At 38.8% G+C, this 25,620-nt stretch overlaps 3 protein-coding genes across 7 annotated transcripts in view; all 3 read left to right on the forward strand.

The window, feature by feature from the left end:
- The window catches only part of LOC145498341 (von Willebrand factor D and EGF domain-containing protein-like), a 103,947-nt gene extending 98,276 nt beyond the window's left edge, over positions 1 to 5,671 (forward strand). The window contains exon 26 of the mRNA XM_081478257.1: positions 5,272 to 5,671. Within this exon, the coding sequence (XP_081334383.1) occupies positions 5,272 to 5,417 (146 nt within the window). The 3' untranslated portion in view covers positions 5,418 to 5,671. The remainder of the gene's footprint in view (positions 1 to 5,271) is intronic.
- LOC145498339 (uncharacterized) overlaps positions 1 to 14,884 on the forward strand; it is a 30,860-nt gene extending 15,976 nt beyond the window's left edge. Inside the window, exons 15-36 of the mRNA XM_081478254.1 lie at positions 151 to 561; positions 1,062 to 1,172; positions 1,893 to 2,003; positions 2,238 to 2,348; positions 2,690 to 2,800; positions 3,307 to 3,501; positions 4,546 to 4,659; positions 5,864 to 5,977; positions 6,073 to 6,186; positions 6,455 to 6,568; positions 6,664 to 6,777; positions 6,873 to 6,986; positions 7,255 to 7,368; positions 7,464 to 7,577; positions 7,674 to 7,787; positions 7,883 to 7,996; positions 8,684 to 8,797; positions 9,504 to 9,776; positions 10,817 to 10,917; positions 12,126 to 12,184; positions 12,354 to 12,508; positions 12,653 to 14,884. Coding sequence (XP_081334380.1) covers positions 151 to 561; positions 1,062 to 1,172; positions 1,893 to 2,003; positions 2,238 to 2,348; positions 2,690 to 2,800; positions 3,307 to 3,501; positions 4,546 to 4,659; positions 5,864 to 5,977; positions 6,073 to 6,186; positions 6,455 to 6,568; positions 6,664 to 6,777; positions 6,873 to 6,986; positions 7,255 to 7,368; positions 7,464 to 7,577; positions 7,674 to 7,787; positions 7,883 to 7,996; positions 8,684 to 8,797; positions 9,504 to 9,776; positions 10,817 to 10,917; positions 12,126 to 12,184; positions 12,354 to 12,508; positions 12,653 to 13,083 — 3,323 coding nt within the window. The 3' untranslated portion in view covers positions 13,084 to 14,884. The remainder of the gene's footprint in view (positions 1 to 150; positions 562 to 1,061; positions 1,173 to 1,892; positions 2,004 to 2,237; positions 2,349 to 2,689; positions 2,801 to 3,306; positions 3,502 to 4,545; positions 4,660 to 5,863; positions 5,978 to 6,072; positions 6,187 to 6,454; positions 6,569 to 6,663; positions 6,778 to 6,872; positions 6,987 to 7,254; positions 7,369 to 7,463; positions 7,578 to 7,673; positions 7,788 to 7,882; positions 7,997 to 8,683; positions 8,798 to 9,503; positions 9,777 to 10,816; positions 10,918 to 12,125; positions 12,185 to 12,353; positions 12,509 to 12,652) is intronic.
- Positions 14,885 to 21,458: 6,574 nt separating this feature from the next.
- LOC145498343 (von Willebrand factor D and EGF domain-containing protein-like) overlaps positions 21,459 to 25,620 on the forward strand; it is a 48,100-nt gene continuing 43,938 nt past the window's right edge. For all 5 annotated transcript variants that reach the window (XM_081478260.1, XM_081478261.1, XM_081478262.1 and 2 more), the window contains exons 1-3: positions 21,459 to 22,038; positions 22,306 to 22,704; positions 22,804 to 22,857. In XM_081478260.1, the coding sequence (XP_081334386.1) occupies positions 21,537 to 22,038; positions 22,306 to 22,704; positions 22,804 to 22,857 (955 nt within the window). In that variant the 5' untranslated portion in view covers positions 21,459 to 21,536. The remainder of the gene's footprint in view (positions 22,039 to 22,305; positions 22,705 to 22,803; positions 22,858 to 25,620) is intronic.

Genomic DNA, 25,620 nt, shown 5'->3' on the forward strand with positions numbered 1-25,620 from the left:
GATCTATTACTCAACAGCTGCATAGTAAAATGGAGATCGACGTGCTTTATCATAATTAAGAAAAAACCAAAAATAAAGCATTGTTGACGTCATACACACGTCTATCTTCCAATGGATCACAACTAAGAAATGTATTTCTCATATTTGTAGTCAATCTTCCTCCTCGATTTTCAAAGGACATCGACTACTTCGCTGTACTTGACGAAACCCTAGAGCTAACTATTGATGTCGTAGACCCTGAAGGCATGCCTGTCACGGTCTCACTAATGGACGGAAGCTCAGCCAAGGCTGTAGTGCGCGATAACGTGTTGATATGGAACGCCACTAATGATGCAAAAACGCAGTTCGTCCTCAAAGCCACGGATGCATGCAAAGCTACCTCTTACGTTAATATTACCGTATCCTTGGTCGTTTGCCAGTGTCAGAACAACGGAAGATGTGTGCCTCATCCAAGCAAGCTCAGGGGGTCAGGGCTTTATGAATGTCAGTGTTTACCTGGATATACCGGAGACGAGTGCGAGACTAACATCGATGAGTGCCAATCGTATCCATGTTTTCGAGGTATGATAAATGGCTGTTAGCGCGGCACCGGCTCTTGTTTTATGGCTAGTACTGATGCAGGTGACATTTTATTTTTCGATAATCCTTAGAAATTAAAGTTACGCTACGTGCAGGTTAAATTAAGGGGATTCACAGGAGCAAAGCAGATTTCTTAAGTTTCTAGGAAAGTGATGACAATAAAAAAAGTGAGAAAAATGGTTAATGTTGCAACATATCGGCTCATACGAGTTCATTAATACTAGGAAAATGTACCCAGTAGCGTTAGTTATTTTTCGAATTGTAGGTTAAGGTATGAGGGTTAGTTGGACTCTTTTGCTGTCCGTCATGTTCGCAAATCTTTAACACTATATTGCTCTCCTCCATAGCTTTGAGTATCAGAGTTTCAGTCCAGTTATCTCGTAATCTACTCTTCCGCCACTGTTTGGCTCTTTGATTTTTTTTAGGATTCAATGCAGGGGTGTTATTTGACCTGTTATTATATCACTTTTACTTACTACTAGGTCGGTGTATTGATGGACTTAACAACTACACCTGCCTCTGTGATACTGGATACGTTGGAAGCAACTGTGACATTGATTATGATGACTGCAGCTCTTCTCCTTGCATTCATGGTCAGTGCTGTGGAATGTGTGTAATCTTTACTTTTATTTTATTTATTTTATTTTATTTAATTTTATTTATTTATTTATTTATTTGTTTTTTTGTTGCCATGAATCAAATACTCATAACATTAGAGACAGAGACAGAGAGTGAAATACTCTCTCTATATATATACATAAAAAAAATATACTCGACCATTCCGGCCATGGAAAGACCGAATAAGGCAAACGCTTTTAAGGCTCCCTTAATCAAATCTTTAAGAACAGCAGAATTGGGGTGGGCAAATTTTGGAGTGGGAGTAGAAGATGTAAGAGAAAATATCTTATAGAGGATGAGGTTTAATAAGAGGATTATGTTAAATACAACCATTTAAAATAGCATTTGCAAAATACGGTTTAACACTGTTACGCGGCCATCCTCGTGAAAAGAGCAGGTTGCTGCTAAAAAGAGCTTTGTCCCTTATTTAAAAGGGACCTATAAGATAGAATAACATCTGCTACAAGGCATGGTTGAGAGATTCTCACTTTCAAATTTATTTTCAAGTTGGTGTATCCGGTACAAAACTCTTACTCCTTTATATTTCTTAATTAGCGCGCGGTCGATCCATGACCAGGCTTGACATTGTTACGGCATGTGTTCATTGCTACAATGTGAGTTGCGTGGCCTTGTTTTTAAAATTGCTATCTTTGATGAGAGTATATATTGTTGGGCTTGAATTTTCGTGTTTACAGGAAAATGCACGGATTACACAGGCTCGTACAAATGCACTTGTGATCCTGGATACAGTGGGCATAATTGCACTATTGACATTGATGAATGTGAATCTTCACCATGCAGACATGGTAAGGAAAATACTACTTCCACTACTCACAGAGGCTAGTGGGCAGTGTAGAATTAAGACTAATAAAGAGGGGCAATTTTAAGGGGCAGTACCAAATTTACGCGTGTGTGAACGTTTAAAGGCTGAAACCAAACGTACCGTTTGTTGCTTTTCAAAAATAAGTTTAGACTTGTGTAAAATAAGGGTAAATACTTCTGTACGATTGATCTCTTTTTTTTTTTTTAATCTTTTCTAGGGGACTGTGTCAATCAGGTTAATAACTACACCTGTCAATGCGAGGATGGCTATACTGGTCGCGATTGTGAAGAGGAAATCGACGAATGTCAGTCGTCTCCTTGCATTCGTGGTAAGCATGCTCAGTGACAAAGTATAGTCTTCTAATAATATTGTAGCAATGTTCTAAAAAAAGAAACTGTGAGGTTAGGGGGTGGTGGGCGGAAGTGTTTATATAATCAGCCAGGGTTTCCATACGGGTCATGCACCTATTTCATGCACTTCCTAGCTGAGATCCCCAGCAATAGTATTGTGGTAACTGGTTTGAACAAAACGTTAGGACTGATGCTGTCTTTCTTGATCTACCTAATTGATAAGGGCCGGGTTTAACTACTCGAAGAACACGTAAATCTATTTCCATCCCATTGGTCTACTTCAAAATAAAATCTGATCGACTTCTTGGCATCTTCTTAGGAACATGTCTGGATATGATCAACGATTACACTTGTATCTGTCCAGCTGGTTTTACTGGAGTGAGATGCGAAGAAAACATCAACGAGTGCCTTTCTTCTCCCTGTGGCAACGGTATGTTAATGTGTACTCCCCTCTCAAGATATTATTTATATTCTACAATATAAATTTAAATCTCCGTTTATAGACTCGCATAAGACATTGTCATTAGTACTTCTATACACTTATCAAAACTTCAACTTAGATAGCTGTACTAATTATATCTGAAGATGACAGAAGCAGTCCCTCAAAGCATTCCTTTTAAAATTAAACTTCTTTTCCTAAATTCAAATATTGCCCTCTGCTGTTTAGACCGATTAAGGTATACAGTTCGGAAATAAGTGTTTGAAACATGCATCGATGCATTGCCATCCATATAATTACATTGCGCGCCCCCGCTTGCACACTCAGGGGAAGGGGTATGTTTTATTTCAAAGAAGGTTGGTAAGGTTAATGTTGTCCATTCCACGCCAGCATGTCTTTCTATTTAGCTTTCCTTACAAACAGAATGAACAAAAACGTGTATATTGTTTTGTCTGTGTCGTTCGTCAGTAACAAAAAGAACCTCGTCTTTTCATTAGGAACTTGCACTGACCACGTCGATAACTACACGTGCAACTGCCACGTGGGTTTTACTGGTCCGCACTGTGACATTAAAATCGCAGACTGTACCATTGACTCCTGCTACCCCAAAGTGACCTGCTTCAAAAACAGCGACACAATTAGCTGTGGTCCGTGCCCACTTGGATTCAGTGGTGATGGAAAGAATTGTGAAGGTGATTACAAGAATAAGAAAATTGGAAACATAATGTGATAATGTTCAGGCCTGTTAAATGCATGTCAAAAAGACGTCGTAATGAATGCTTTTAAGTCTAACCTCTAGAAGCACTGCATTAAGCTGATTTTGTGATGCTGTTGTTTTGTCGTTGTTATGTTGGTTTCGGTTTCAGCTTTGACTTTTATTTCGCTTTTGCTTGCCTGGTTTTGTTTGTTACATATTTGCCCTTTCATTTCGTTTCCCTCTCTGTATTGCTGAACGTCATATTGTAATTGACAAATATCTTATAGTACACAAAAAGACGGAAAGGGTTTCACATTTGTTTAATGGAAGTATACATAGGAGAAAGAACATTTTGAATTGAATCAACTAATTTCTAATAAATGAACTGAGCCTACCTGGTTAGGAGTATAGCCAACAACCTCTAGTGAGTCCAGGCGAGGATATTTTCAGTAAAGGACTGGCAAAATGAGCGCATCGCATCTTAAGCGTCACGTGAACAGTTACGTTGCTGAGCAACTACAAGCTATTATTTTCAATGCCTGTCTTGAAAGCTGATACATCAATCTACGAAGAACACCATTCAAAGATCCCAACACATTCCAGCAGCTTAGAATAAATGGGGCTTCAAAACTATCGACAGACAAAACAGCTTTTCACTTGAGTATGATGATGACTCCGGTCTCCTAAAAACTACAGTCATCAGCACCAGTCCTATCCGGACGTGGACTAGCCCTAACGACGTACTAGCTATTTCTGCAATAGAATTCTACGTATTTCTAGAGCGTATTGCCAATGAAATTAGTATTAGCAGTTTCTCATTTCCACGGAGTGACTGGAGTGCCTTCTCGTTCACTGATCCCAGGTCAAATTAAAAAAAAAAACAAAAAAAACAAAAACAAAAACAAAAACAAATATCAGACAAACAAAGGATCCCCTTGATTTTTCAATGATAAAGTCAAATGCCGTAATCCTGAATCTATTGACTTTGCCTTGTTGTTGGTGGATAATTTGAATTAACTTATTATCATTCTTTTGTTAGACATTGACCACTGTGTTAATCACGCATGTACTAATGGTGGATCGTGTGTGGATGGTATCAGCAACTACTCATGTAGCTGCCCAGCAGGATATACGGGTGATCATTGTGAAAAGGGTAGGCTGGCGTTCACCAGAGTTTAATCATAAGGGAGTTAAGCAAAGGCGTGTCTGAGAGACTAACAAGAACCAAGATTCGAATTTTCTCCTCTTTGTAACGTATTATCGAATTTTGCTCAAATCGTCAAGTTGCAAATGTTGAAATGAGGGATTTTCATCAGTCTCATTTTGCGAAGGTTGAAGACAAGACGACGACAATAAGCTACACTAACGGTCGACTTCCGTGGATGAATAACGTTTTGAAATGAATGTTTAGTTGCTCCTGGTCATAAAGACAAATCTACATGCAAGTAATTCACATAACAATTCTGCAAATTGTTGATAGTATTTCTGGCGCAAAGTGAGTGTGTTCAAATCGGTGTTGACGTGTTTCTTGAAAGAAAATTCCGAGGTCAATCTCGTTAGTTTCAGGGTTTTCTCTGTAATTTGTTTTCAGCGATGTAGTTAAGGACTAAATACATAGCTTCTTCATACTTGCCCTCTTTCTCTGTAGGAGAGGTGAGTTTAGTTATTTCTGATGTTGAGGTGGTGGCTTTCGTCATTGCCTTTTAAGAAAAAAAGAGACGATCGTAATTTCATCTCAAACTAAATCTTAACATTCTGTTTCTAGACATTGACGACTGTGTTAATCATACATGCAATAATGGCGGATCATGCATAGATGGTGTCAACAACTACTCTTGTAACTGCTTGGTGGGATTTACTGGAGATTACTGTGAACTAGGTAAATCCTTTTCCCTTTTCTTACTTGTTTAATTTTTCTTGTTTTGGTCGCTGCTGCTGTAGTTGTTTGATGACACCTATGTAACACACCAACACACGCCAATAAAGCGTCAGAGGTTTGGTTTAGTTGAAGGGAAGTTTAATAAAGCTAAGTTCAGAAAGGTGCTTAAAAATAAAGTTCTTCTTGCTCCTTTTTATCAACTTTTCACGTGTTCTTAAGCTACTGCTCGCATGTATTATCCTCCTTTGAACAGAGCCTTCTGTTTGCAGATATTGACGACTGTGTTAACCATACATGTAGTAATGGAGGATCGTGTGAAGATAGTGTCAACAGCTACTCTTGTAAATGCTTAGCAGGATTTACTGGAAATAACTGTGAAGCAGGTACACTCAAACAACTCTAGGCGGCAATCTGTATCTGTAGTTATTACACTTATTAGACTTATATCTACTTTTTATCTATGTTATTCCGTTTTCAGACATTGATGACTGTATTAATCACACATGTGGTAATGGTGGATCCTGTGAGGATGGTGTCAACAGCTACTCTTGTAACTGCTTAGTGGGATTTACTGGAAATCACTGTGAAACAGGTACACTGAAACAACTCTAGGCGACAATCTGTATCTGTAGTTATTACACTTATTAGACTTATATCTACTTTTTATCTATGTTATTACGTTTTCAGACATTGACGACTGTATTAATCACACATGCAGTAATGGTGGATCGTGTGTAGATGGTGTCAACAATTACTCTTGTAACTGCTTAGTGGGATTTACTGGAGATTATTGTGAACTAGGTAAATCCTTTTACTTTTCTTAGTTGTTTTATTTTTCTTGTTTTTGTCGCTGCTGCTGTAGCTGTTTGACGACACCTATGTAACACACCAACACACGCCAATAAAGCGTCAGAGGTTTGGTTTAGTTGAGGGGAAGTTTAATAAAGCTAAGTTCAGAAAGGAGCTTAAAAATAGAGTTCTACTTGTTCCTTTTTATCAACTCTTCACGTGTACTTAAGCTGCTGCTCGGATGTATTATCCTCCTTTGATCAGAGCCTTCTGTTTGCAGATATTGACGACTGTGTTAACCATACATGTAATAATGGGGGATCGTGTGAAGATAGTATCAACAGCTACTCTTGTAACTGCTTAGTGGGATTTACTGGAAATAACTGTGAAACAGGTACACTCAAACAACTCTAGGAGGCAATCTGTATCTGTAGTTATTACAATTATCAGACTTATATCTACTTTTTATCTATGTTATTCCGTTTTCAGACATTGACGACTGTGTTAATCACACATGTGGTAATGGTGGATCCTGTGAGGATGGTGTCAACAGCTACTCTTGTAACTGCTTAGTGGGATTTACTGGAAATCACTGTGAAACAGGTACACTGAAACAACTCTAGGCGACAATCTGTATCTGTAGTTATTACACTTATTAGACTTATATCTACTTTTTATCTATGTTATTACGTTTTCAGACATTGACGACTGTATTAATCACACATGCAGTAATGGTGGATCGTGTGTAGATGGTGTCAACAATTACTCTTGTAACTGCTTAGTGGGATTTACTGGAGATTATTGTGAACTAGGTAAATCCTTTTACTTTTCTTAGTTGTTTTATTTTTCTTGTTTTTGTCGCTGCTGCTGTAGCTGTTTGACGACACCTATGTAACACACCAACACACGCCAATAAAGCGTCAGAGGTTTGGTTTAGTTGAGGGGAAGTTTAATAAAGCTAAGTTCAGAAAGGAGCTTAAAAATAGAGTTCTACTTGTTCCTTTTTATCAACTCTTCACGTGTACTTAAGCTGCTGCTCGGATGTATTATCCTCCTTTGATCAGAGCCTTCTGTTTGCAGATATTGACGACTGTGTTAACCATACATGTAATAATGGGGGATCGTGTGAAGATAGTGTCAACAGCTACTCTTGTAACTGCTTAGTGGGATTTACTGGAAATAACTGTGAAACAGGTACACTCAAACAACTCTAGGAGGCAATCTGTATCTGTAGTTATTACAATTATCAGACTTATATCTACTTTTTATCTATGTTATTCCGTTTTCAGACATTGACGACTGTGTTAATCACACATGTGGTAATGGTGGATCCTGTGAGGATGGTGTCAACAGCTACTCTTGTAACTGCTTAGTGGGATTTACTGGAAATCACTGTGAAACAGGTACACTCAAACAACTCTAGGCGACAATCTCTATCTGTAGTTATTACACTTATTAGACTTATGTCTAATTTTTTATCTATGTTATTGCGTTTTCAGACATTGACGACTGTATTAATCACACATGCAGTAATGGTGGATCCTGTGAGGATGGTGTCAACAGCTACTCTTGTAACTGCTTAGTGGGATTTACTGGAAATAACTGTGAAACAGGTACACTCAAACAACTCTAGGTGGCAATCTGTATCTGTAGTTATTACACTTATTAGATTTATATCTACGTTTTTTCTATGTTATTCCGTTTGCAGATATCGACGACTGTATTAATCACACATGTAATAATGGTGGATCCTGTGAGGATGGTGTCAACAGTTACTCTTGTAACTGCCCACCAGGATTTACTGGAAAAAACTGTGAAACAGGTACACTCTAACAACTCCAGGCGGCAATCTGTATCTGTAGTTGTTTTTTTCGTTGAAAAATATTGGTGTTTGGTGGACGTTATATAACTCACATCACAAACAAATGGTGCAAAATTGGTCTCAGATGGACCAGAATCTTCGAGAATTGCTGACAGGTTTGATTTAGCTGAGGATCGTGACCGAGTTATTATCTTTGTCGCACTTATATCGTCCTTTCGAATCGTTAATTCTTTTACATCAAATCGTTTATTCTTTTAATTTTTCTTGTTTTGGTCGCTGCTGCTGTAGTTGTTTGATGACACCTATGTAACACAATGTAACACACGTCAATAATGCGTCAGAGGTTTGGTTTGGTTGAAGGGAAGTTTAATAATTTAAAAAGGCTAAATTCAGAGAGGTGCTTAAAAATAAAGTTCTTCTTGTTCCTCTGAAATTCGTACTCACAGGCTTTTTAATCAACTCTTCACGTGTACTTAAGCTTCTGCTCGAATGTAATTATCCTCCTTTGATCAGAGACCTTCTGTTTGCAGAGATTGACGTCTGCGTTAATCATACATGCAGTAATGCAGTAATGCTAAGAAAGTTTAAATTGTGCTGTTCTTGAGAATGCCATGTTAACAAGCTCTTGCGTTTCACTTACGTTAACTTATTGCAATCTTTCTGTCCTTCTTTCCTATTATTTTGCAGACATTGACTATTGCATTAACCACACATGTCAGAACGGCGGGTCTTGTGTAGATGGTATCTACAATTACTCATGCAAGTGCCCAAAAGGATATACCGGTGGTAACTGTGAAACTGGTGAGTGATATACCAATCAGGACGGCAGATCACGCCTAAATGGCGCTAAATTATGAGAATGCTCATCATAACTTCGAAAAAAGACACCCTTTAAAAACATAGCTGCATTAGGAATGTGAAGACACATATCATGAAATACCAAAATCTTCCAAAAAGCAAAAATTCAAAAGGTTTGAGCGCTTTAGCTTAAGTGTTATTTATCTTACAAAAGTTAGAAATCAGTGTAGGCACTGGGTGAGCTCATTTTATCCTCCCTTCATTAGGATTAAGTTTCTTTTAGTTCTCTTTTCTGTTCAGTTGTAAAGTGTGGAGTCCAGTGAGCAAACATTAGAAACACTGCAAAGCTTTTTTATTTATTTATTTATTTTTTTGTTTGTTTATTTATTTATTTATTTTTTATACTGGAATTGTAGTAGATAATAATTTCCCATGACGTCACGGCAGCCGTATTGGTGCCGAAACAATGAAAGGTCGGCCATGTTGTTATACACAACAGGCCAATCCTGTGGGAATTGAACTCTTTTCTTATGTAAAAACTTCATTTGCATTTGCATGGTCTCTGGCTATGTGAGTCAAAACGCTCTATCAAAGCTTGTTCTCTTCAGCAGGAGATACGGTTTACGTATGGAGATGTTTGTTTATTCAGAGCAACGATAAAATGCGTCTTTTGATTAAAATCATTCATAATTTATATTTTTCCCTTTAGGATTAGCATCTTCTTCGGTATCTAAACATGCGACTACAACACATACACTGATTTCTTCCAAGGCCAGTACAACATCTGTAACTTCGCCTACAAGTATACTGACGAGAACATCCGCTGCAGCCAGCAGCACATCGCAAGAAATAAGAATCACGCGCGTCACGTCATTTAATAGAGTGTCTGCCTCATCGTCGTCCGCAGTTACAGATATCCGTTCATCTGATAAGAAGTCCACAACTGCCACTGTTCAACCAACAACTCAGCAACCAGAAACAAGTAAAAATATTTTCTGTTGTTTGACAAACATGCTAAATGATCGGAGCTCTTACCAGTCATAAGTTTCAGGGATTAACGATCTAGAATGCTTTCTTAATTTTATTGTTTATCAAAGAAAAACGCCCGAACTTGTGATGTGCATATTGCATGGGCGCCGTTCAAAAACCAAACAAACAAACAAAGAAACAAACAAGCAAACGAAAAAGACAGTGTCAATTAAACTACAGAGACGCCGCACTGAATAAACAAATCGTACTGAATGACTCTAAAGCATCCCGAACTTCATAAGTTAAATATAACTTTGTTATATTTAAACGTCGAGGTTTTCCGTTCAAAAATTTACTCGTACGCGCCCGTAGGTTTAATATCAAGAGAGGAGAATATGTAAAAGATAAAACACAGAATACCCATTCTCCAATGATTCAGACCCCTATGTTCGTGTCATCTTTCATATGTTCATCGAAGGTCGTTTAATTGGGAAGTCATTTATTCATAGTTAATAGAAGGGACTGGTCATGAAGCCCGGCAAATACCAAAGGAGCAAACAAAGATTTCAAGATTTATGTTGGAAGGTCCACGACCGTGCACAATCTTTTGTTTTGCGCTCATACACTATGCGTGAATTACGTAACCGAAACGTTTCTATTGGTTACTTAGTTCCTCAGTACGGAGTAAACAACTATTGTGTTTTGTACACGGTCAAGGTTAAAAAAGTGAACAAAAACATACAACAAGGATCTTTGTCGGGTTTCATAACCATTCTCCTCTATTAACTATGGTTTATTCACTCGATCATTAAAAAGGTCTGCGTTAGGTCAGTCACTCATTCACTCAACAACTCAATCAATTAGTTACTGTCAGTCAGTCAATCAGTCGGTCAATCAATCAGTCAATCAATCAATCAATCAATCAGTAAACCAGTCTAACAGTCAATTAGTCAGTCAGTCAGTCGGTTTGTGTATAAACGTATTTGCATCATTCTTAATGTTCTCTCGTTTCGTGCACTTTTGTTCTGACCTATTTATGTACTTATATTCTAGATCTTGTCATTGAGTTAAGTCTCCAACGGACGTGGAATAAAGATCTTGAGAATGAGAGCAGTCAAGCCTTTAAAGAGTTGTCACGAACCCTTGAAATACAGGTGAGAATTTAGCAACATGTATAGAGCAGAATATCAATCGTAGATACTTTCCCTTTCTAATGGGCAAGACGTTGTGTATTCTTTGTTTACATGCAGGCAATTAATATATCGACATATTGTACTTTTGGTTTTTCTTTTCCTCCTTTTTCTTTTCCGACAAGAACAATTTTTAATTTGGATTTCCCTGTGACCCCGGTATAAAGATCAGTTTTCTTTGCCCTATTTAGACCGCGCTTTTCAGACAATTGAAGGCGTCATAGCTCAAGAATGCGAGGGTGGTGATCTTTCATACAGCGAAAACGAAAATGTTTAAAGTTAAAAGCGTAATTTGAAAAGCAAATACAGGTTTCGCGAAAACAAATCGCGCATCTGCCTCTATAGCTTCATTATCTGAACGTCATTATGGATTGGTTCAGAGCCACCTTAAAGTTTGAAAACTTTAAGGTAGCTCTGAACCCTACATACATATTTTTGTAAAACTTTGCCAAAAGTTGCGCTTTATCATGCTTATTAAAATTTAGTAGTACAAAAAACTTTCATCGTTCCAGTTTTGAATTATGAGCCACTAAAGCTGTTATTAAGAGTGTTTTTGGCAGGTCATACTGTTCCTATGGTAATGATAACAACGTGTTCACCAATGATCGGGCAGTTTTTTGATACCATGGCTGTAGCATCAAGCGATAAAGAGTGGTTATAATGACCCATCAAAATCTAACTGTTGGAAATTAGGGGAAGAGTTCTGGGACTTTGGCCAGTTTCTGCTTTGATGTCCTCTTAATATGATGTCCAATTAACAAAGGTTTCACTGTACGTTCAAATTATGCAATAATTAACAATCAATTATTGGACGAGGTGGGACAAAATGTCTTGCTGTGTCAGTAACGAACAGATCAGTTTTGCCGAAGCCGAATGCCGAGGCAAATAATCAATCTGCGAGACACTGAAAAATTACGATATTTCGCGATAACCGAGTTCAATAACTATCTTGTCGTTTCATCACCAAGTTTGTTGGCAGCTCACGGAAAGTGATCTGCCATTTTTCACCTGAGAGCGTGGTTACAATTACGCTTGAACAGAATATTATTTGCAGCTAAACACATTGTAGGCAGTTATTTGTAGGTTATGTGCTGGGATCTCGGCCAACGAAAACAAAAGAAAAAATGCATTGAGTGATAATGGCTATTAACTCCTATTTTTTGAACCTACAGATTACCGAACAGTATTCTCAGGAGGACAACTTTGTTGGAGTAAGAATCTTATCATTCAGGTACGCTAACTTGAGGCAATTCAATGAAAAGTTGTTTGTTATAATTTGTAACCTCGTAACGTGATCAACGTAATCAATGATTAACATGTAATATTATGGAATCGCTGCTTGTTTTTTGTTTGTTTGTTTGTTTGTTTGTTTGTTTATTAGTATTTGTTCTTGTTCTCAGGCCGGGCAGTGTAGTAGCACAATTTCAGCTGCTGTTCAAAAACAGTCTTGAAGAAGAAAAAGCTTTGACACCGTTGAAGAAGGCTATACAGGATGGCAAACTCGGCCTTCTGACCGTCGATCCAGAATCCCTTAAAATCGTGAAGGACGTTGAAGGTAATTGCAAGCATATATCTGAAGAATGACAAGCTCTATATGTTACCCGTGGGAGAGATATATGTTAATGTCATCCATCATTATTTGTCTACTCGTCGTTAATATATATATATATTTTATGTTTGATTTTTCATCAAAATCTAGAACCTACTAAAGAGGACGAAGAGGAGGTCCCCTATACAATTATTATTGGTGCCTCGTGTGGTGGAATATTTGTCCTTGCTGTCCTCGTCATTTATCTGATTCGCCACTGTCACCGCCGCAAAATGGCGAGCCGTAGGCCTACTGAAGTTGCATTTCCAAGCCCTGGAAAGTACGAGTTACAAGAAACTAAATCAAAGGAAGTCATTGTCGGGTGTGAGGAGATTGGCATGTGGACAGATAACGTTTGTTATGAGAACTTACCAGTTTCGCAAGATGATGGTTTGTATGAGAAACTAAATTTCTCGAATGGAACAATTTACCATGAGCTGGGCATAACAAATGTTGGTGGTAATTACAAGGAAACATGCATTTCGAATGATGCTCTGCGCTATCAAGAGACGGGCTTCTCAAAAAAAGCCGGGCAAAGGTAAACAAGACGACGACAACAACAAAAACAACAAGGAAACTTTTTCTAAATTATTTTTTTTACGCTTTATAGCATTGAAATGGCGGATATAGAGTAGACGTGTCTTCTAATATTACTTTCTAATCATCGTGCATTTATCTAAAATTTTGGGCAATGAAGACGTTTTTGGTTGACTGTTCAAAGCAAGCATGATGCATATTTTAGCTCTATGGTTAGTTTAAATGCAAGGGCCAATCAAAATGGTCTTGCCCTCGCTACTTGCGCTAGGTTGCAATCAATGTTCTACCACGAAGTCTTTATTGCTTGAAAGCTCGTTCTAAAGGCTTAATTAATCTCGTTTCAAGTAAAAAAATAAAAATAAAAAAAAAAAAAGAACTATTAGCTCTTCTAAGAGTGAGACATAGAACGGCGTTGCTTGTTGTCATTTTTGCTTATAATTATTCGTGCTTCATGATTTTTACTCATTTAGTTTGTTTGTGGTTATCCTGAACAAGAAAATGCAGAAAGAGTCATTTCGTGTTATCCATAAAACAATACCTTTTAAAAGCAAATCACCTCGAGCTCCGTTTATCTTTAGCACCAATTAAAGACGACATCGTTCCATGTCAAACAACACATTTATAGTTAATTATGGAAAGTTTGTTTAAAATCTTAATATATCTACTTCCCACCTCTACTGACAGAAAACGGTTTGACTCATTGTTTTCCGTTTCCGTTCCCGTACAGCTTTATTAATATGTAGCTCAACGGAAGATTAGTTGCCGAGTGTTAAATCTATAGAAAAGCAAATTGCTGGTTGCATGTTGACCTCATGACATAAAGAAAAGTAAAACTCTATACTAGTCATCATAGAGTAGACCGTAATCGAACTATTTAAACAATGGAGTGTTTCGGTCGGGGAACTATCGGCTGATAGTTGCCCAGAGGAAATTTGATGTTCTTGAAACAGATATTTGCCCGAGATGCGAAGCTTCGAAGGCAAATAGGCTAGTTTTAAGAACATCAATTTATCTATTATTTTTTTTTTAAGAACATCAAATTGTCAAGGAGTAGCGATAGCTACGAGAAATGAACCCTGTGTTGTCTTTATTGTTCACCACTAAATTTTCTTCCGTATACCAGTTCAAAAATCGTGTTGAATTATTTTCAACTTTTCTAGATGAAAGCCGTGAAAGCCAAATGTAAAATTTAAAAAATAAATCAGACAAGAACGTACTTAGAACAATTTCTCTATAGGCCGGCTTTTTTACAGAAAAATTTTCACGGATGAGTACTATCAATCCGGGTATTTTTGTCGGACGGATAGGATGAACTGATAGTGTATCTCCGCGGATGAACAATATCGCGTCACGTGATCAATTTAAACCAATAAGAATCGGAGAAAATTTAGTGGCGAACGTAATGCCGAATTAGAGAAATGCCGAAGTGCAGTAATATCGCCTATTTCTGCTTCGGGAAAAAGCAGCGGAACAAAGATAATAATAAGACTAATAATAATAATAATGATAATAATAATAATAATAATAAGTAATAATAATAATGATAATAATGACGATTAAGATGACGATAACGATGACGATGACGATGATAATGATAATAATAAAAAGATTTTGACGTTACATCGCGAACTATGCAAAAGTCCATTTTGGTTCATTTTGTTATAGTTGAGGTCGGATTTAACATTTTATATTCAACTTAACTAGTTTCCTAGAAGAAACCTTTCCTGGTCTTTTCACAGTGTTTTCATACTATACATAATGATTCAAACTCCGCCTTTGTAGATTGCTTTTTGCTGAATAAAGAACTTTTGATATATATCTGCTCTTCAACGAATGTGTCTTTAACCCTTGGACGTGCGAAAACTGACTCATCCTCTGACCTTAGTATAACGGGAGATGGTTTAAATTCCCGGTTTGCATCCAAAATAAGAGTTGATCACTTTGCTTAAAGACCGTGGAACCTTCTCTCGGTGATACAATGTTGAATCACGCACTAATTTACAGGAATGTGGATCTACTTTTCAGGGAACTGTGTCGACATAGTTTATTTTTGAAACTGATCTCTTCATCCTATTCAGACCAGGCGGCAGGCTTAATGAGCCTGCGCTGAGTTGAACCCTTTATAGCTATTTTGTTTCTTGAGTGAAAACTATCAATTTTGATATTGCCTCTGAAATGTATTTGCTCTTAGAAGTTTGATATGACATGCCATGGATTATATTTCAAAGGAAACCATGCATATATTGCGACATGTCAGTACAAATTTAGAACTGTAATGTTTTCATTAACGAAAGTTAATTTTAGAACTTTTTAAGTTGTGAATCCAAGATAGCGTACTCAAGGATGTCATGAAAAGGAAATAATGAGGGACTTTAAGGTATATGGTACGGCTAGGCTGCAGTACGACGGTAGAAGGTGAAGATTACTTTTAATTTGCTGACGACATGACGCGTGTTCCAGTACGACATTTCATGTCGTCGCTGCCCGGCCCTCTACATTGGGGAAACAGGGCGCATGCTATGGGAACGCACTGGTGAACACCATCGAACCATTACGAGAAAGCCGTCCAGTTTCCCTGTTGCGGAACACTTCAACAAGCCTGGACACGGACTAGACGACATGGAGGTTAGCTGCGTAAAACAATGTAGGGGTACTAACAACGACAGACGCTGTCACGAAATGCGCCTAATTTTTCATCGTGGCACTCTTAGGCCGCACGGACTAAACATAGATTTTATTTTTTAAACAGCTTGAAGTGCGCGCTTTTACGTTTTTTGTCAGAGTCGCGCGTACAACTGTTTATTTATTTAATGACGTGTCCCATTCAAAACTAAACTTACAACTAAGGAAGGGCGAGGCACGAAACGTCTGCTTTAAACATTGAGTTTAATTTGGTTCTGAATTGTTACTATTAACAACCTTTGAACGGCTTTCTCTTGCTCTGGTCTACGGGAAAGTGCCTAGTTTCAATTACTCTTAACTACGTGAGTATAAGCTTGTTGTTTCCTTCCCATCTCGAAGCTTTTTTCACTGCTTGAATAGCCTAGCTAGAAGATGGAGTACTCGATCATAATAATTCTCTCTAAGATAATTATTAGATTTAGCCTACCACGTGCTGCAATAATATAAAAGGGTATAGAATGGTCTTATTCCATTTAAAATTGCTCGCAAACTGAAATTTGGCCTTCGCTCGAATTGTACACAAAAGTTAGATGAGTGCTCGTGTCCTCGTGCTCCCCAAATTTTTGAAACTGCTCGCATGCTCGGATTCTCGTTAAAATTTACTCTAGTCCCGTATGGCAAAACTGGGAAACATTGGGGAAGCATGCGCCGGCTATGAATGTTTCTGGAAACATGTTTCCTCATTTTGCTGACGTTTTATTAAAACTGACGCGCGTAGTCTACGAATTCTTCGCGAAAGCCATCCACAAAGATAGACTTAAATAGAGTTCACGGCTAGCGGAAAATTTACAAAGTGCTTGCTGCTCGCCATCTGTGTTTTCTTAAGTGCTCGCTGCTCGCAAGACAAACTTGATCACTGCTTGTGCACGCAAAAATAAACGCACTGCTCGCAAAGACCATTCGATGCCCGTCATATAAATGTAAGAACCGTCCCGGCTGCCTGCAGACAAGACGAAACCCTATAAATGAAATGAAGCTCTCTCCTAACTCTTCTGCTGAAATATCTTTGTCCTATTTGTAAACGCATTTGACTTCTAAGTGCAGTATTGAGAAGAGAGAACCACAACCGTCAGCACAAGGTAGGAACATACTGCTCTTGTTAATACGTGCTGTACTCAACATGAAGTCAACTTTGTTAAAATGGTCAATTTTACTTTCGTGAAGAATGCCCCACCAGTGACTATAACGTCCAAAAATAGACTCATTCACCATCCCCACCCCTCCCCGCTCCACCGGTAAACGTTCAGTTGACGTAAAGCGCAGAGCACGTTAATATGTCGACGGCCTCCAACCCCCGTAAGCGTCCAGTTGACGTAACGCGGGACCAAGTTAATTTTGTTTTCAAACGAAATCAGTGATCCACAACCAACACTGCTCATTAAATTTCATTGGTTCAAAATATATGTTGCTCATGGGCGACATTTTGTCTTTTGCGAGGAAACGAGACTAGACCAAGACGGACACTGATCATACGTTATTAGATGTCCAGACTTTAACTTCTGTCTCAGTATTTATCTTCCCTGGGGGGAATCTTGTTCTATAATGATGGTCCAGGACGGTGTTTGTTTAACTCGTATGTAGATTATAAGAACGATCAGTTTCAATTCATAACTAGCTGAAATTTGCATATTGTTAAGCATAAGCGCTCGTCCGTCGAGTTATAATCGATTTTAAAAAGCGCACGGTTTCATTAGCTTTTTTAGAACCGTATTTAATGTTAGTTTTATCACTTGATTTCCTCGGTAGTAGTTCGGAAGCAGTTTTCAATGTAAAAAGTTCGAAAGTTACATTATACCAGCAGGCAAATTCGTCTCGTTGACAAACAGCTGGGTGCCTCTATGAGCGGAAGTTAAATTATTGAAGCAAAAATCGATCACAGTTCTGACGACCAATCCCCTGCTGGCCAATTGGAACACGGATGGGCTCTTCGGAGAAAACGGAAATCAGTGGCTTTTCGGAAAAAGCGAAGAGCTATCTGTTAGACATGTTCTGGATGGGAGAAGAAACTGGTAAGAAGGCGTTCGCTTCCGATGTGGCCTTTAAAATAAAGTCTTTAAGAGACGAGACCGGCCAGAAAATGTTCACCAAGATCGACTGTTTGACAGAGCAACAGATCGCTCGATACTTTAGCCGACTTTCTGCCCTGAATAAGAACGGCCAACTGCCAAGGACCAGCTTTGTAAGTATGAATGAGGACGAGGAAGCTGATGCCCATGATCTTGCTACTGAGGCTGAAACTGTCCGAAGAAGGCAGCCGATAAGGAGAGAACTTGAACTTTAGATCATTAGTTTGATAGGAGTGCAATTATAACCTTGTAAACAAGTAGGAGGGTCTCGATAGGACGTTACAAATGCTAGTTGTAACTGTAACTTTTGACAATAGACCATTTTACAGTTGTCTGTTCAGTGGCCTGCAAAGCTTTGAATGGCAGCGAGGCTGCAGATGACCTTGTTTTCAGTTGATAAAGACCTCACTGCTTTTGTTGTGTAAATCAAGTTGTTCGCTGCTAACTAGTTGGCAATGAGGAAAGTAGTGAGGTATGTATCAAAGCAAGGTCACCTCCAGCCTCGCTTGCATTCATAGGCTAGGTAACTAAGTACACAATTGTAAAATGGCCTATTCATCATTGGTCGGTGCCATGTATCAGTTGCTAGTCAATCAGCTGTTAATTTTCATTAATAATTTAAACAAATTTTGTTTTGTCGACCTAAATTTAGGTGAAAAGTCACAAGAGATAAGAATATTATTATACTAGTTAGTAAAACTAATAACTTCTTAAATAATATTAATTTAAAAAGCAGAATTATTAGCTAAAAAGGATAGAAGAAGATTAGAATAAAAGACCAATCAAGTGTTTTGAAAGAGTGGTTTTCATTTGAGCGTCGAACAGTAATTGGTTTTACATCACAAGTAAAAGCAAAACCAATCTTGCCCCGCTCTAGCACGCTTTCTCCCATTCTACCGCTTTGCATCAGCCACATGTTATTTCTTCGTCTTTGATTGGTTCACTGTATTGTTTGTGTCCTTTGTGATTGGTTAGAGTGATTACTTTGGTTTTGGTTTTACGATACTCAATTGAAAACCGCTCTTGTTGTCAGGAAAACCGACTACAAATGTCAGTTGCCCGTTACATTTTAAAGGCGATTTTTCACTTGTTAGTGAAAGTTTTAGCAATTTGTAAGTTGTCAATTAATCCCGTCCGAACCCTCTAGTAACCCCAGTCTGATATGGATTGAAAATACAAGCCCACACGAGGCCGTACCGGCCCTCCGAGGAGAAGACTACAAGTAGGAAGGTACTAATACAAATGAGCTAGAAAAAAAACGTAAGTGTTTACTGCTAATCTAACTTTTTTCAAAATTCACTATCTTTGCCTACGCAACTGGTGGGAAACACGTGGAGATCTGCTGGTCAACACATTTCTCCCTCAACCTTTATGTAACGCAATCCAACGCTGGAAACTTTCGATCGAGAGATACAGATTTAGTCAGAACAAAATGTATTTAAAGAAATTGCGAAATCGATATATGCCGGCCAGGAAGTAGATAAATATACTTATAGATATTTGTAGGACATTCTGAAAGCGTTTCTTAACTGAAGTAATGAACATTTTGTTGGAATTCTGAAAGGTTATCAGGTCACGCTACAAATACTTCCCGGTGGAAATTTTCGATGGTAACCCGTGGTAAGTAACAATATACGTAATAATACAATTGCAGTCTTTTTCTTTAGATTTATGCATGGCTGAACCTACGAATTTGTTAGAACTGCATTCCCTTTTTAGTCAGTAAAAGCAGATTTCCTCGTAATGTCGATTTTAGCTTGTGCAAGTTTAGGTTGCTGCACACTAGCTGGAATGTACTTGTCAACAAGAACTCGGCATGTGACCCTGAAATCTCCGCAGGGCATTATAAACAGCACGACCTCGCGATAATAAACAGTTGAATGAAAGACTGAAAATTACTTTACGCCCTACGAAAGCCAATAGCTGATTTTGCGAGCAAATCTCAAAATAGCAAACATCAAATCACAAACACTGCGAGTTTACTATCGATATTTTGGTGACACGTATCTCTAAAAACGCGTTATCTTCAATTTCTTCTCAAAAACTCCAAACCTTTTAGCGTTACTTTCCCTTCTGCTGCAGTTTTCTTGTTAAACAAGCTTGAAAATGTCGATTTATTTTCTTTAGTGGCCGCTTTTGCCAGCAGTGTATGACGGATAAGGTTAAAGTAAGCTTGCTTTAGGTGCAGTTTTCAAGTGGGATCCGAAGCGAAAATAGGGCAGTACCCAAAGATGTTTTCACTGTTTTTTGAAGAAGCATGATCGATAGACAAGGGAACATTAAAATTAGTGTCATACCTTTATGGCAAGGGGAGATATTTGACCTCAAAATCGTCAAATATTTGAAGGTCTAAAAACACAGTCACATATTTATGTCCATTGACTGACAAGCGGCTGATCAAATAGACTGTCACTTGGTTCTCGCATTCATTATAGGTATACCAATAAGTGTACACAACTTGGTAGCAATAGGTTAAATACAGTTGTTCTTAGAGCTTCATACATTTTGCCTATATTGAGGCAATTTTCTTGGCAAAAACCTAGTAAAACCAGGGGGGTGACCTACCACCCCCCCAGAAAGATCCAAAACCGAAACCAATGTGTCTTTCTGAGTTTTGAAGTAGACCCTTTGTACTGGCTAAGTTTCATTGAAATCCGTGATATGGCATTTAGCAGTGGTGCACCCATGGACACGTTCTTCAAACAATAGCGGTAATTTGCAAACATGAGTAAAATCTTTCAAACGGTAGAAAATCTGAAATGCACAACAACATTTAAAAGGGAAAACAATCGAAATAAGATGTTCAAGTGAATTCGCGGCCGTTTCTGAGTGATTGTATCAAATACCGCATATTGAATAGTGGAGAAGGATGTGAAAACGTGGAGAATTATCCAAGTAATGTACACTAGTTGTGAAAATAAAGCCTGAAAGAAGAAGAAGGTAAAAAAAAAAAAAAAAAAAAAAAACTCAGCCTTAGACGGGATTCATCCCATTACCTCCGCGAAACCGGTCTAATGCTCTACCAACTGAGCTCCTGACAACGGAGCCTAATCACGTTTTGATTCCGTAATATGCCCATATGTGGTAAAAAAAGAAAAGTGAAATGAACAATAAACCAACTAAGACCAGTCGAATCTCATTAAGCGTGAATAGACTTTATTTATTTCACAGCTCGAGCTTTAATTGTGAACATTACTGTGATGACCTTTGTTAATTTCTGACGCCAGCTGTCTCAATTTGTATATTCTCACGAGGCAACAGTATGTCAAGTAACAATCGTTCGAACCCAAGTATCTCCTTAGATAGAAGGAAACGATCAGCATTCCCTCAAAAATCATCTAGAACTTCGCAGTTTCCTTTAAATATAACGCTTTTGTCTAGCGCATTACATTCAATGCCCTTTTGTTTTAAATATGTTGTCTTCTTCCTCTGACAAAATGTCTCAGACTGTAAGCTCTATGTAAAATTATCTCATCATATTGTATCAACATATGCAGCATATTCCCAGTCACCTTCGACCTCGCTTTAGCTCTTTCGCAAACGCGCATGTGTAATGTGTATCTTAGTAAAGTATTTTTGTCTTGATGTGTCCTTATGTTTACTGAAGATGTGACAAATGTCTCAGACACACTGTGACATTATCCCATCACGGCAAATCAATCTCATTCCCAGGTGACCTTGCGCAAAAGGCTAGCACTAATTCATGAAACATGTCTTCAAAACATATCCTGCTCCTGCTTATTTTCATGATTTGTATTAGCCTGGCGGTTTCTCGGAGGCGTCGGAGACGACGGAGTTGTAGTAGACAGGATTGTCAAGTAGATCCTTGGTCCGCTTGGTCAGCTTGCAGTGAGGTTCAATGTGGAAAATGGGGGAGTCGACATCGTACTCGAACGATGCAGGTCCCTGCTTTGTGCGGTGGAACGTCATGTCCTTCACTGCAAGAGGTAGAGCCGTGCCAAGGAACTTTAAGGGTTGATTGTAAACTTTCATCTTGGTCCACTTGGAGTTTGTGTACCCAAGTGTGCGGAGGTTCCCAGACAAGCACTAGATATGTGGTAACAAATGAGCAGTGCGGTGGAACGCCATGCAATACAACGTTAAGTAAAAGACAGCCTTGCAATATAACACGATGTTTAAACCAGGGCACTCTAATCGACAAAAAGTGTTCCTGTTCGTCCGGTTACTATGGAAGTTGCTGTCAATACAGTGGTAAGTGGAAATTGTAGGAGTGTAAATAACCAAATTGAATTTCAATTTGACTGCGAAGCGGAGATAAAATGGCGATTGTTAGGCTTATTGAATGCAAACATAATGTATAATAAGCTACAAGAAACGTTTACTATACATTTCAATCCGATTGCAGTTTTCATCCCTGCACAGACATAAAATTACCTTTCTTAAGCTACATACAACGCATTGTGACAAAAAGCTTAGCTCTGTGTTTTTTCGTTAATTCTCGCTTTCTCATTTCCTCAGTCTCCGAAATCCCAGCATGCAATAGCTGTTGCAGTAATACGACGTACACGGAAATCAATAACCCTCGCCGCAGCACGAAAAGTTCATGGAACATAGGAGAAAATGCTTTGTGTGATCGTGATTTGCAATTGGGATGGTATCGCTTTACAAGCTTTGCTGGAGGAAAAATACCAGAACGCATGGTGGGACACGATCACTGTGGCACTCGCGCTCCAGTTTGGTTGAACGGACGTCATCCGACAAAAAAAGGCCAAAATGTGGTGCGTCAAGCTTGTGTCAACAAACTGAACTTGAATCATGGTTGCTGGGAATTTTTCGACATCAACATAATGAACTGTGGGGATTATTTCGTGTACTATCTTCGACCGCTTGACTACTGTTCAGTCGCTTATTGTGCAGGTAAACAATCCAATAAATTTCGTTTTGTGATAATTACCCATTGACAGGTTTCTTATCTGTTTACTCCCTTGATCTATTTCACTGAAATTATTTCAATAGGATACATGAAGCCATGCCCTTATGGAAAAGACGGAGAACCCCCGAATTGTGTAGGTATGTTACGCTTGCAAAATGTTGGCTGATAGTCATCCCTGCTAACCAATTTATGTGCATGCTCCCATGTGAACACTTGGTGGGGAGCGCTTAATTATTAGAAAGAGGACGTTTATTGGAAGGATGGCGCTCAATCGAATCTTGCGTTATATAGCGAAGGTGAATGCACTCCTAACTGGTAGTGAAAACTAAGACCGTTGACTTTCTCGGACGTCACGCTGTAGTTTTACAAATTTCACCTATTCCAAAGGAAAATGCATACAGCTAAATTAAACGTTGTTTTCTGTGCATCAGAATGCGATTTTATGCTTGTTCATATTGTTTCCACTCAAATTTGTCTCCCTTTGTTGAGGCTACAGCTACAATCAGGCCCGCTGTCTGTATTTTTAGAATCGTCACGTCTAGAGGTTCACTGTATAATGTACAAGTACCGACACCTTATATCACGTTACGACTGTGCCGTGGCTCTGTTAGCCATGGGCAAATAAATGATGACCGCGAAAACCGACAAATTGCCTCGTCTGCTTCCCGAGCCTGATATCCCTCGAAGCTAAATCGTGAGCGAAAGGTTGTCTTAATTATAATCATAATAAGTTGGGCGGTTCTTTTTCACGAACAGTAAAGCATGACGGAATAAAGACCATTAGCTGAACCTATTTTGGTAAGTAAGTTATGGCACTAAAGATTACTGTATGGAACTGAAAAACAACATGGATGTTCACAAATGTCAATCTTGCAAACAGTTCAAGGAGTAATCTGAAGGAATAATCTTTTAGCAATTCACCTTGAAAAGAAACAAGCACTCTCCAGAGACCTCGGTGTGCTCGACAACTCCCAGCAGACCACTTTGATATTTTCACCGGACTTTCACACAGCCGAAAACAAAAGATATGACAGGCCTACACGGACTCCCCTCGTGAATTGCGATAGCGATGTATTTTAGCCTTCAATTAAATTTTCGCTCTAACGAGTGTATCTTTTAGAGATTTGCCTCTCTTATATGATATAGTCTGTAATTGACATCCTCGTCACCAGATATACTTAGTAGTAAGTCGTTGTCCGATATCATAGTTGTTTCAGCAGGACCGCTCGGTTTCCATTCTCCACGAATCTCTTCAGCTGCTGTTTTAGGCGTGACAACTTTAAGTTGAATGTTTCTCAGGGAAAGGTAGAGAAGTTTCTCAATTCCGTTCCCGCTCGGATGGTTGTTTGGTGATCCTTTTATACCAGGATAGTCTGTGGTTAGGATCGAAGTTGTAGCTTTCCTATTGGTCCTTCCTGAAGCGAGAGGGCCAATGAGGTAGAGCGAGAAGCTAGAGTGAGAATCAAGGGAACGAGAGCTACAACAGGCGGTAACAATCTTATGGATTAAAACAGTGCGTAAAGGAAAGCCTTGGAATTCCCTGCAACGCATCGTGTACGTACATTGTACATGATTCATGGCCAGCTTCAGGACTGACAGTCCATTCAAAGTGAGCTTGGCCGACAATATCGCGAGCGCTTCATCTTCCTTGAGGTTGCCCACTGCGTGGAAGTCAACTCTGCGACGAAATTCCACATGACTATCTATATGCGCTTCTAACTTTTTTTTGGCAGACAAACGAGATCTAATGGCCTCAGGAGAGAATAGATCGGCCTGATGCTTCTTCCGCTTTTGATTCTCCATTTCGATGATCACTCCAGGAACGCCAAAACAATTCTGTCCCAATCCACCCATGCACATTCTCGTCCCCAGGGCCCCAAGGTCATCTCCTAAGATCCTTCTGCTCGATGGCACAGTAGACAACCCATGTCCAGTCATTGAAACTACGTAATTAAAAGTCGCCTTTTTATCAACGCTTCATAGGTGGCAGTTTAGTAAGCTGGTAATCTACATCTATGTATTTATGATTTTATTAGCTGTTTAATTTTTAGTTATTGAGAACTTTAGGTAACCCTTCAGTGACGGAAGTAGTTCCTTAGTACGCTAGTACTGGTACTATTCCGATTTTGGGGGCTATATGTTCATCGGTTGTTCGTACGCTTAGTACGTAATCACGTTAGTACGTGCAGAATCTTCGGTTATGGCTGCGCTTAGTACGCTAGTACTGGTACTATTCCGATTTTTGGGGCTATATGTTCATCGGTTGTTCGTACGCTTAGTACGTAATCACATTAGTACGTGCACAGTCTTCGGTTATGGCGGCCCTTAGTACGCTGGTATTATAGTACGTGCAGAATCTTCGGTTATGGTGGCACTTAGTACGCTAGTACTGGTACTATTCCGATTTTTGTGGCTATATGTTCATAAGTTGTTCGTACGCTTAGTACGTAATCACGTTTGTACGTGCACAATCTTCGCCTATGGATTTAGTAGTACGCTAGTACTAACAGTATCCATGCTATTGAAGCGATTACTGGTAATTGATTTTGGCGATTAATAGGCGGTTATCTCTGGGGTTTTGGGTCGCCTGGTACGTTAGGAGTCTACACGAGTAATACACGCTATTGGTAAGGGTAGTTTACTGGGCATACGGGTTAGTACTTTAGTACCATTGACTAAGAGAAAAAAGTACACGAAAGGTTCCTAAAACGAGCAGCATTACGAAAGCAATGGAGAATAGTGTACGTAACGAAAAGGTGAGCTAGCTGAAGGTTTTTTTCTTGATCAGAATTGGTTAATGTAGCTTGAATTATGGTGTCTTAAGTAGAAACAGAGCAGCAGTTGGGTTACATAACATTTATATTTGAAACCAGTTGAGATAGCAGGAAGCAATGGGGAAT

The sequence above is a fragment of the Orbicella franksi genome, chromosome 9 (genome assembly GCF_964199315.1).
Source record: "Orbicella franksi chromosome 9, jaOrbFran1.1, whole genome shotgun sequence".
NCBI classification, from domain to species: domain Eukaryota; kingdom Metazoa; phylum Cnidaria; class Anthozoa; order Scleractinia; family Merulinidae; genus Orbicella; species Orbicella franksi.